Raw genomic sequence first — 12942 nt, 5'->3', positions numbered from 1 at the left:
AAAGCAGGAGGTGGAGGTCCTGGGCTCTGCCCTCCCACTCTCGCTGCAGCCTCTGGACTGGTCAGTCTCTCCTGGGCCTCAGTGTCCTCCGCAGTAAATCCAGGACACAGACTCAGGGTTGCCCCCTCCTCTGATGGACTCTGACCTGTCAGTCTGTGAGTCAGAAGTCAGGTCTAGCTCTGGCCCCAGGGCCGCTAGTGTCTGCCCCAGGTCTTGCCCCTTTGGCTGGTTTCAGCCTTGCAAAGGGAGGGAATCTGGTGTGAGATTCTCCTCCCTTGGACAGGGAGGTCTCTCCCAGCTTTGGAGGGAACCAAGGTTTCCTTTTCTCTTTTCAGCTGGAACCCGTGGGTCAAAAGACAACCTCCAACAACTTCACCTATAGCCGAACCAAACTCAAGTGCCCCTCCCCTGTGAGTAAGGTCCTGCCTGTCTAGAGTGGAACAGGTGCCTGGGTTGGGGGAGGGGGGAGGTCCTGGCCATCTGGAGGCACAAAAGTCCCCTGGGAGGCTTCACCATCATGCACGTTCGTTCACGACCACCGTTCTCAAATCTCACCTCTCCTGGCTGCCCCGACACTTCTCAGGTCCTCAGGGAGCCGCAGCCAGGAGTGAGGGGAGGGACAAAGGGATGGGTTCACCGAATCAGGAAGAGGCCCGGCAAGGCAGATGAGCGAGCACTGGCCAGAACCTCGTTACCCCCGTGACCCTGGAGGGTCTGTGGCATCCTCTGTCTTAAACACGCGTCGAGGAGCCCTCCCATGCCAGGCATGCTCCTGGGAGCTGGGGGTTGGGAGGAAAAGAGAAATAAGAGGCCGTGTCTGTTCTGGGTGCCCACGTCATCTTCCTGGCCCTCCAGCACCACCAGTGTCCAGGCCCGCACCGCCCTCGCCCGGACCAGGGACGAAGCCCCAACCTTGTCTCCCCAGCTCTCCTTTCTCCCTTCTCTGTCCGTCCTGTAATCGCTGCCAGACCCAGAGTGGCCCACCTGGAAGGAATTCCAGTCTCGTCAAGGCTGTCAAAACCCTTCCCCGGTCCCCGCGCCCACGGAGCAGAGTCCAGACAAGAGGCCCACCTTCCCCTCTCACCTTAGGCACACACTCCGCTCCTGGAAAACGGAGCGGCTTCCCAGAGCAGCCCCACGACAGCCCCCGTCTGTGCATCTGCTTCTGCCAGCTGCTCCTTCTGGAGGCTCAACCCCCATCTCTACCTGTGGGAAATTTTCACATCCTGCAAGGCCCAGATGTTGCCCTCTCTGGGCTACCGTCCACCTTATCTCACCCTACCACTCCCACCCCAGACACGCATCAGCATTGGTCTCTCTTTTCTGTGCGCACCTCTCACAAGCACTGACCCAGGCTCCTCTGTGATGGGATTGTTTCTGAACATGTCTTATCTCCCACTGGACCGAGAGCGAGTGATGTCACACCTGAACCCTCAGGCCCTCTCCCAGTTCCTAGCACAGGGCTCCACACAGCCACCATGCCACCAGCATTCACCGGGGGGAAGGAAAGGATCCAGGGAGGCAGGCCCTTCACATTTGGGTTCTTAACCTACTACAGAACCAGCTGTCCTTCCACACCGACCTTCCCCGCTCGCGGGCACTCCTGGGATGGGAGGATGGGAATAGCTGTCCGGGGCGGCCTAGAGGAAACAGAGGTGGGCACTCTGCAAGCTCCTCAGGACTCTCTTCCACGGGTCACCTATCAGTTCCCGATCTCTCAAAACTGAGTTGACAGGAAAGGAGGTTATAGCTGGGTGTTGACCACTTTGGATACCCCTCCTTATCCAGGGGGTTGGGGCACAGTGTGGATGAAGGAGCTTTACAAACAGGGATGAGCTGTGGAAACAAGGTTATTGCACCATCTCTGGGATGGGGACTACACAAGCCTCAGATGGGTGGTTTTCAGGCCCTGAGCCCTGACCCTCTCCTCCTCCACAGGGGCGCCCCTACATCTGCACCCTGAGGAACAGTCGGCTGCTCCAAGACCGGGCTAAAGCAGACCCCCCAATGCTCTCCTGGGCCGTGCCAGTGGCAGCGGGAGGCGGCCTTGCGGTTGGTGTCGGCACAGTGATGGCCTGGAGAGCCCTAAGGGGTCGCCAGAGGGAAAATCCTCCCATAAGTCTGAACACTGTGAGCTTGTAGGCCCGCCAGCCCTGTGCGGGCTCTCATCCTGAATTCCCCGGCCACGTTCCTCACCAGCCCTCTCCCTTGGCCACCCCTGGCCGCTACGGAGGTCACTCGCTTCAACACCTGGTAATGTAGGAAGCCAAAGGGACAGTCACAACTTCTTGGGGCCTGGGACCTATGATCCTGGAATCGGAACATCTAAATAAAGGTCAAAGCCGTTCTATTCTTGGGTTTGCCTGCTTGAAGCTCTCGCCTTCCAACCTGTCGTGTGGCGCAGATGTGGGAGCTGGGACCTTGTCTCAGCCAGGGATGGCCAACCTGAGCCCAGACTGGCACCCAACAGGCATATCCTTAGTCACCAATACCACGATTTCAAATGTGGGAAAAACCTTGGTCACCAGGGTTTGGCTGGAATTTTGGAGCTCGCCTGCCATCACTCAGTACCATCCAACATCTTTTCTGTACCCAGGACAAGGTGGAGCATTGTGGTACCTCCAAGGTTGTGCATGTCACGGCCTGGCCAAGAGACGAACTCTTTCAAAAATACAAGATGCTCTGTGACAGCGTGTGGTTCAGTCCTGGGGCAGTGGCAGGTAAATGCGTCTGCTTTCAAGCATAGGAGTTCCTTGGGAAAGGGTTCCTGGAAGAGAGCAATTTTGAAATGTCATTTTAAAAAAAGGATTGGGACATGAATGCTTCACATATCCTCAACCTGATTTTCTCAAGGTGCTAAATTTAGAAAAGAATTCCTCTTTCTACATTACCAGGTTTATGAGAGAGCTGAAGAGAGTCTGATAACACAAGCTCCCTCCATTCAGCCCCCAGCAGGGGCAAGGCCCTGAGCCGGATGTCTTACACAGATAAGCTCTTTTATTCAGCACAAAAACCCAGGGCGGGGTTGATGGTCATTTCTGAAGACAGAAATAGTGGCTGCACAACACTGTGAATGTACAAAATGCCATGAATTGTTCGCTTTCAAATGGCTAATTGTATGTCATGGGAATTTCACCTCAATAAACAGCAAACAGAAATCCATTATCATCAGGATCTAAGTACCTCTCTGACCCCAAAGCCTGAGATGACAAAGAATGTGAGTTAGAATCCCAGATGTACCATTTGAATGTGTGGCTTTCACAGCAAACCCCATCACCAGCCTAGGTCCCAGTTTCTCAGACACCTCATCTATACGATCTGAATGAGAGTACCCACTTTGCCTGTCTCCCAGCACTGCTAAAAAACAAGATGCTGTAGAAAAGCGCTCTGTAACTCTAAAATACTGCACCCACGAAAGTGGGTTGTCTTCTCCTCTGTGAAGAGTTGAGCTAGGGTCTAGGCTGCTGGGGATGAGGAGGGGTCCAGACATGGGTTTAGGAACTGGGGGTAATGTACGGGTGAAGACTGCCCACCTTCCTCTCATGAAGGGTCATCATATTGTTTCTCTTTGGCAAACATAGAGTCTGCAGAGGACCTACCCAGTCCCAGGTTTCTGCTGGTTTCAATTTCTGCTTCTGTACAAAGGGAACAGCATACCTGCCCCACTTCTTCCTGTGGACGAAAAACAATATCACATACCCTAAAGAACCAGCAATCCCAGCTTGTGTTCCTGGCTTAACACCGTGTGACAACCAAGATAACTCATTAAGTCGAAGAGTTCGACTTTTTTTTTTTTAATAAGTTTCCCTTCCAGTAGCTCCTACTTCAAAGAACCATGCAATTCATAACCGCAAGTCTCCCCTCACTCGGGTTGGGGGTTGCAATTTATACTACCTGAGTCATCCAGGAGCCCCCAGTCTGAAAAGTTAATGAAAGGTGTGGTTCCCAGACTGGTCACCAAGGAACACTTTGCAGAAATAAAGAGAAATCCTCTTTGGAGGGACACAACCGCAAACCAGGCCCCAAATTCCCACCAAAGACACACTAAAAAGACAAAATTTAAAAATACGTGAGAGCACTTACTTGAACCTGGTGGTATTATATATACACGAAAGCATGTGCTTTTCCTATAGGAAAATGTTCAATCTAGTTAGGAAGCCAATCACAGCCACACCAGGAACAAAACCACCAAATCCTGAGAAAGCTACACTCTGAGATACTCTCCATAGAGGCTTTCGAGTTCAAGAAAGATTAGTGTGGATTAAACTTGGTCAAAAGACTTCACAAAGGACATAGAACTTTAATTGAGCTCTGAAGAATGGAGAGGTGATTTGGTTAGAGGCTGAAAAGAATGGGGTCATGGAGACTGGGAGAACTCCATCTAAGTGGAGAGGTGAATGAGCATGGTGTGTATATAGGGACAACAAGAAAGATGTTGTCCAGAAACAATGAGGATGGATGAGCCAGATACAGTCAGATTAGGGACACACTATGGAAAGGACAAGGAATTCATAGTGATTATATTGTTACAATGGTTGTAATACCAGGCTGCATTTGATTTGGGACTAAAATGCTATTGGGAAAAGATTGGTACAAAGAAAAATAATATTAATAAGAGTTGACTTAGAGTGCTTACACTATGACAGGCAACATGGTACAGAATAATTAAGCTTCCACATCCCTGTTTATCATCCCCTTTTTACAGAAGAGAAAACCAAGACTCAGAAGAGTTAACTGGCCCAGAGTTACACTTTCATTACATAATGGGACATTCATCAAAATGAATACTGGTTTCCAGGGTAGGGGAATAACCCCAAAATACAAAACAGATGATTCTAGCAGTAAATTGGGCTGAACTGCAAATAAATGGGATATAAAATAAAAACCTAGAAAGGAGGGACACACATTATCCTCACAAGGCTATGACGGTACCACGTTCCTGTGCCTCCAATTGGTCTGAAGAACTCAGCCATCTCTAGTTGGTAAGCTGTGGTTTTAAAAATTAACTATAGGGGCTAAGATTTATTTTGCTAGAGTATATGTGGAGTTATACAGCAGCTAGCAAATCTTTTAATTAGGAAAAAAAATGAAGAAACAATCCCAGTGAGAATTAGTAGACACAACAAATGACAGGATTAGACCCACATTTTACATAATAGTATTGAAGACAGACTATATGTCAGCAGATTTTGAAAGATTAAAGACAAAAGGAACTATTCTGTATGATGCTGTAGTGCTGGATACATGACACTATGCATCCTTCAAAACCAAAAAAAACTGTACAACACAAAGAATGAACCCTAAAGGAAACCATGGACTTTACTAGTGCATCAATATTGGTTCATCAATTGTAACAATGTACTCCACTAATACGAGATGTTGATAATAGGAGAAACTGTACAGGGGTAGAGAGCGGGTATTTGGGAACTCTGTATTTTCTGTACAATTTTTCTGTAAACTTAAAACTGCTCTAAAAATAAAGTATATTAGTAAAAACAGGAACTTAAAACATGAGATAAGACTAAGGTAATTTTTTAATGAAGGCAGATTTATATAAGAACCAAATGGAAATTCTAAAAATATATTATTAAAAATAATCTTCAGATTTGTTCAAATAACAGATTTGACACTCAATGAAACAACATGTCTTGTGTATTTACTATGTATCAGGCACTGTTTTTAACAGTAAGTCTATATTACTCATTAATTCTCACAACAGCCCAATGAGATAGGTACTACTATTATCCCAATCTTACAGACAGAAAAACTAAAGCAGATTCGGGGTCTTTTCAGTCTTTTTGTAAGAATTAAATTAGATAAAAACAATAGTTTAAAAAATAGGTATTCAATAATTCCCATATCCCTTCCCATATCCCATATTAAACCCAATAGATTATTTAGGAGGGCTTTGTGAAACAACCATAATAATGAAAATATATTGGGTACCTTACAGTTTACAAAGCACTTTTATATGTTCTCATTTGATCCTCACCACAAACTTGGAAGCAAAGTGCAGTATTATTAAGAAAAAATATCCCAAACTTGGAAAGAAGGCAGGAGAGTGACCACGTGTCCTATTAATGTCACTGTTGAACAAAGCTCATCTAAGAAATATTTAGTTACCTAGAATACACTTGTGTTTGACTTTGCTATTTACTATTTGATTAGAGCTCAGATATTATGAAGTTATGTTGACTAATGGATTTCTGACTGGTAGAAAAGATAAAATCAAGGTTATGATTTTATCACCCTATAGAACATTAACTAGTTTTCTATTAGCAACATCATTTCAGTATTCCTTTGACCAGCTAACAACATAAATCTCCATTCCTCAAATTCTCCTTTGAATCAGACTTGACCATCTTAATAATTCCCTTATTCATCACTGAGTTAAAGTCTTGACATACATTCATCCTATATTTGTATGAGAATCATATTTTAAACTTTTTAGAAAGAAATGACTTTTAAAAAATACCTAAGGGGGGACCTCCCTGGTGGTCCAGTGGTTAAGAATCTACCTTCCAATGCAGGGGACGTGGGTTCGATCCCTGGTCGGGGAACTAAGATCCCACATGCTGTTGGGCAACTGAGCCCGTGAGCCACAACTAAGACCCAACGCAGTCAAATAATAAAATTAAAAATACCTAAGGGGAAAACTAATTTTTAAAAATTATACGAAAGTATATAAAACCACAGGATATATTATAAAACCCTAGTAAATCTGAACAAGTGGAAACCAACAACCCAGTAATTCCAACCCTAGGTGATGGCTCTCAAAGAAACATTTGCAAATGTGTCTCTCTTGGGAGATGTGTAGGAGAATATTTATGGCAGTGTTGTTCATAAAAACAATAAAGCCAGAAACAATGAGGTCAATGTCCATCAATAATGGACTGGGAAAACAGCTCATGGTGTATTAATATAACGGAGTAATTATGCATCCGTGAAAATAACTACAGCTGCATTCATCAGCTTGGGTGACTCTTACATATAACGCTGAGCGAAAAGAAGAAAGTATTACAAAGAACACATGTAAGACGACTCCATTTAAACATGGAGACAGGCGGTAAAAGTAGAAAAGGAAATCAGTGTAACCGTTATCAGAAAAACCATAATGCTACTTTTGGGAGGAGGAGGGGTTGGTGATTGAGGAGGGATCTACAGAGGCTTCGCAGATACTGGAATGGCAATTTCTAAACGTGGGTGGTAGTTTCACAAGATCTTGCTTGATAACTATTCTTATAATTGAATGTATATATATATATATTTCAGGCTTTTTCTGTATGTGTATTTCATATTTTTTAAGTTAAAAGAATGAAGGAGGAAGATGTTTTATAAAAGAACCAAGCTAAATTAAGCTGCTTATTCATTCAGTGACCAGTTGGAAGAGTTTCTTCTTTTTTTTTTTTTTGCGGTACGCGGGCCTCTCACTGCTGTGGCCTCTCCCGCCATGGAGCACAGGCTCCGGATGCACAGGCCCAGCGGCCATGGCTCACGGGCCCAGCCGCTCCATGGCATGTGGGATCCTCCGGGAACAGGGCACGAATCCGCGTCCCCTGCATCGGCAGGCGGACTCTCAACCACTGCGCCACCAGGGAAGCCCCTGGAGGAGTTTCTTTACCCAAGGGCCACCTACAGAAATTTGGTGAGTGTTCAAAGTCACTAAAGTGAAGTAAACATAAGTCAAAGTTGATCAGGCAAAGAAAAAGAGATCCCACATCCAGCTGGTGAGGAATCAGCCTCCCTGCAGCAGGCCAGTTTGGGCCCAGCTCCTGAGCAGCATGGCGATGTTGGGTGGCAGCCAGGGCTCACCAGGCTTCAGCAATAGGAGGCCACTCAGGTGTGTCCCCCCTGTGTTCCATGCAAAGTCTAGAAGACTTGTCACTATAAGCTTGTCCCACTGTTCTGGCAGCTGGCACTGTGATACACCAAGGGCCAAGGGAACATGTGCCTTCCTGGAGGCCCAGAGTCCACCCCTCCTGGGCCCTGGCTACGCCATGCATTACCAAGAGCGCTGCCATCAGGACACTGTCACACAGTGCTGGGTGAGCAGGAAGTGAGGACGATGGGAGAAGGAGGGGAGGAAACAGGCTTCTCCTAAATACATTCACCCAGATGGCGTTTCAGTCAGTTGAACTTCATTCTTTATGATTAAATAAAGTCTCAAGCACAAGCAGGCTCCGGGAGTAGGGGAGCTGGGGATCAGATGGGAGCAAAAAGGGATTCCAGTCCTGAATGATTAGGAGTGACCTGATTTCTTCAACTGTAATAACGCAGGGATCATGTCTACCTTAAGAGGCTATCAGCAGATTCAACGAGAAAAAAATGTATGACAAGGGCCTGGCAGAGGAGGAGCTTGAAAACATGGCAGCTGTAGTTATTCTCCTCTCCTGTGTGCAAACTGGGCCGAAAGCGTGTCCATGAATCCTGCTCTCCCCACCCTCGGCAGTGCGTTGTCCACTCTGGTCCTCCAAACATTTTCAACCTAAGCCTAGAATAAAGTGATTGGCCTTCCAGCAGAATCTCAGCCTCCCCCCCGGTTATCTAAGAAGAGGCCTCTCCCTTGGATAGGACAATTGAGGCAGCAGCCCTGGGTCCCACACTCAGAGGTGAACAGGGTGGCCTCAGGTGCCTCTGACGGTTCCTTTCTGAGCATCAATGAATTCAATTCGGAATTGTCTGAATTGCTGAGATCCCAAAAGGACTATGAAAGAAGTTGACAGTACAGCCTTCCAAGTGTTATCATCTTGGTTCCGCTAACTGGGGGAATATCTCAGGATCCAGGATACAAAGGAGGGCAGGCTCTCACCTTCCAGTCCCCAAATCACCTGGGAGGCAGCCGTTTCCTGTGCTCACTCGGCCAGGGGACTCTGTAATGTTACAAAGTCTGGTTTTAGTTGATTTCTAAACCTGTCTAGGCTTAGAAATAGAAAAGCTAGCCCTGCCTTAGACCATTTAGTGCTCTGCGCTCTCAAAAGCCAGAGTGAGACAGGACCTCCCTGCACCCCTGTCCCCTGTCTGTGGGGAGAGGAAGGAGGAGGCCAAGGAGTGTCAACCCCCTAGAGAGGAAGTGCTGGACCCTGGGGCAGACCCGAGGTTGCCCTACCCACGGGGAGGCCTACAGGGCAGCTTGGTTTTTTCCACTTGCTGGAAAAATAGCTCAGAGCTTATCTCCTGTGCCCTGCAGACCGATGATAACATCATTATATATGAAGGCTCCCTGTCGACCTTTCTTTTCCAGTTCTTTCTGTAACTCATTTTACACAGGAGAGCACATGATCGGGATCTCTTTGGGTCTGAAATCCCCTGAGGAGACAAGGAAACAGTTTCCAGAATTGTCCCCGGGGCAGCCCTCCTTCTAGAAGGCGGCACAGGTACCTGTGACACCAGCCTGCTGCTGGCATATCTCACAAGGCTGTTGTGAAAGTTCGGGGAGGGTCCGAGGGCTGAATATGGAACACACCTAGCACAGAGTGAACACTCAGTGAATTTAGCTCCTATTAGTGTTATTTATAGATGCACCTCAGGATTCACATTTGATGGTTTTTGTTCCTCTGCCAAATGCTTACTTATGTATTCAGTACCCCCGCCCCCCTCCGCGAGTTGATGTTTATGTTGTTCCTACGATGGAAACGTTTTTACCGATTGATGTCTTCATTCAGCCAGCCCGCCAGGCGGCCTATGGAACGGAGGCTCCTTATCACATGCTCTGTGTGCGCGAGAAGTAAACTTGGATGAGGAAGACTCGGGTCACCTCCAAGGGATTCACATTCTGCTGTAGGGATTGCCACACTATTTCGATTATGTACCTGCAAAAAATGTCAGCACGTGAACCACAATATGGCGATGTTTATTTACAAACTATATAGGTATATAACTATACTAATATATCAATCACAAAACTCACAAAAATAGACATTTGTAAAGAACAAGATAAAGGTGAAGTAAAGGTTTTGCTCTTGCTAAAATAGTAATATGTGGGGGGGAGGACAGCGTTTTGATTGAATATGTTTCACTATTTTTAGACTCTTGATTTAGAGCTTTGTGATATGACTATTCAAAGGCCTTGTTTCAGGTTAATTTTCTTTCTGAACTGGCTTTCAAAGATAGTCATGGCTTGGGAATTCCCTGGCGGTCCAGTGGTTAGGACTTAGTGCTTTCACTGCTGGGGCCCGGGTTCAATCCGTGGTCAGGAACTAGGATCCCACAAGCCACATGGCATGGCCAAAGGGAAAAAAAAAAAAGAGCCATGGCTGAAAAAAGATTCCTCACAAAGATGGATTGTTCCAAACAAAAGATGTACCTGGTTGGTTGTGCTAAGTCATGATTCTCATTCAATTGTACAGATTTTTGTTGAATGTCACTCATGAAATACGCTTCTTCCTGATGTTAATCTTTATTTTTTAGCAAACTAACTGGAAGCTATCCGATTTGTCACAGATGGGTTCACACCCCACTGATGAAGTCATTTTGAAATTTTAAAAGCAGGTTTAAAAAGTTTACTTCCCAGATATTTTTAATGTACACAGATATGAGAGTTTATGGAGGGAGCTCATCATGTCAGCAGCGGAATCACATAATAGTAGCAACATTTCCAAACATGTGTTTTCAAAGCCAGCTCCCAACACCACCTATTTTGTTTGTTTTGTTGTTGTCATTTTGTTGAATTTTATTTTTTTAATTTATTTGACTGAATTATAGTTGATTTTAAATGTTGTGTTAATTGCTTCTGTACAGCAGTGATTCCGTTATACATATATATACATTCTTTTTCAAATTCTTTTCCATTATGATTTATCACAGGATATTGAATATAGTTCCCTGTGCTATACAGTAAGACCTTGTTGTTTATCCATTATCTGTATAATAGTTTGCATTTTCTAATCCCAAATTCCCAGTGCATCCCTCTCCCACTCCCCTACCTTTGTTTTTAAAGAGTATTTTCACACACCACACTCTACGATTTACTTTCAGAAAGCAATTACTTCCTCTCCTTTTCCATGAAGTGAGGTGGGTGTTTCTGTTTGTTTGTTTTTAATATTTGCTAGGTGACATGTTACCAACAACCAGCTGTCATCAGAGAAAAGGTCAGCAAGTTTGAAACAGTTGTCTATTGATTTTTAAAATGCGTAATTCATCTTCAGGCTTGATGGTTTTTACGAGCACATTGCCAAAATAGTTTCACGGTGACTCCCCATCTCATTACAAAATGTTACAAAGATTCTATTACACTTAAGATTCCGGCTCCAGTAACAATAACCACATTGATGATATCCTATCTCATTCTGTACGCTTTTGGCTTTGCTGCAATAGCTTGCCAATAAATGATACAGTGAAAGAATTTCATTGACGGTGCTGTGTTTGTACTCTTACCTGGAAATCTTTTTATTCTAGTCAATGGAGTAACTCTATTAGTGAAAATGCTTCCAGGGTTTTTTTTTGTTGTTTTTTTTGGTTTCTTTTTTTTTGCGGTACACGGGCCTCTCACTGTTGTGGCCTCTCCCGTTGCGGAGCACAGGCTCTGGACGCGCAGGCTCAGCGGCCATGGCTCACGGGCCCAGCCGCTCCGCGGCATGTGGGACCTTCCCGGACCGGGGCACAAACCCGTGTCCCCTGCATGGGCAGGCGGACTCTCAACCACTGCGCCACCAGGGAAGCCCCAGGGTTTTTTTTTTTAAGAAGTAATTTTCTGTTGAGTATATGTCTTCACTGGTACATATTCCTTTTTTTAATGGTACACACAGAAAGAGAAAGAGCAACTGTATATATATTTCATAACTGAAACAATTCAACAAACACCATAGGCTAAGTTATATTGGGTTTTTTATCCAGATGCCCAAAGCTTCATAATCTGTTCTAACACTTGGCAATATTTTCTATGCATCTTCCAACAATGGACACAGACAAGCACGTACCTATTCTTTTTGCACTGTGTGGTTTCCCTTGTTTTATTTTAGTCATTATGGCATGTGGCTCTTTGCCTCCGCTAGTAAGAAAACTAAAAAAAAAAGGAAAAAAATTACCGCTAAACATTTATCAGTAAGTTAGTGAATTTTGTGAGGTGTTGAATTCAAAACCCTATGATTTCAAACATTGCTTTTAAAAAATATAGTGGTTTGCTGACATGTTACAAAATGCTTAGTTTTTAAATGTCTTGCAAATCATGTGGTTTCATTTCATTAGCTTAAATCTGAATGTACAATAATGCGCTTAGGCAGGGGTTTACTAGTACTAAGAAGAGGTGCTTATAAATTCATATTCCATATAGGCTTCTTGACTTCTTGATAACATCAATGTCAACGTTTTGGGGGTTTTGGTTGTAAGGTTATGGGGTTTTTTTGTTTTTTTTTTTTGGTCTCCTTGTTAGGTCGGCTTAGATCATCGTTGTTTTACTTTCTCAATGTGGCTTTGAATGAGCCCTTACTCTCAGGGCTGTCAGCTTTGCCATTTCTCTTGTTGCTTTAATTTGTCTGACAGCTTGTTGTCAGACAGATTTCAACTCTGGTTCTGTTACTCTCTAACTCTATGACCTGGGAGGACAGTCATCACAGCATGTTGAAAGCAGACAATTCAGCAAAGGACCACTTTAAATCCCTCTGTGCTGGGTTCACACTGCCACACCCAGGAAACCACCCATACATGTTACACTTGCATGAGAATGCCAGGGTCAATCCACAAAGAAAATATTAGGAAGGCCAGCTTCTTCTTTATTTTTAGGTTAAAATGGCAAATAAGTAGAAAATGTAATATTTTCTTCCACATCCTAATGGGTCAACCTATATAATTTTCTTTGGGGACAAGTCCTCAACTGAAATCACAGTTATCACTACAACCCATCATTCTAACACTCTTGCAACCCAACGTGCTTTCCTAAGAGAGAGAGAATGGTCTGAAGATAAAGCTGGTCTCTGGACTCCTGCCTAATAGGACCTGAGCATGGAG

The 12942-nt window shown here is 44.9% G+C and overlaps 1 protein-coding gene across 1 annotated transcript in view; it reads left to right on the top strand.

Annotated features, from left to right (window-relative positions):
- The window catches only part of PLB1 (phospholipase B1), a 123577-nt gene extending 120430 nt beyond the window's left edge, over positions 1–3147 (top strand). Inside the window, exons 56-57 of the mRNA XM_069541256.1 lie at positions 336–410; positions 1939–3147. Of these exons, the coding sequence (XP_069397357.1) occupies positions 336–410; positions 1939–2142 (279 nt within the window). The 3' untranslated portion in view covers positions 2143–3147. The remainder of the gene's footprint in view (positions 1–335; positions 411–1938) is intronic.
- Positions 3148–12942: the final 9795 nt, after the last annotated feature.

This window comes from Delphinus delphis, chromosome 12 (genome assembly GCF_949987515.2).
Source record: "Delphinus delphis chromosome 12, mDelDel1.2, whole genome shotgun sequence".
Lineage (NCBI taxonomy): Eukaryota > Metazoa > Chordata > Mammalia > Artiodactyla > Delphinidae > Delphinus > Delphinus delphis.
The sequence above is the reverse complement of the archived record's forward strand: the minus strand, read 5'-3'. Positions and strand labels throughout refer to the sequence as shown.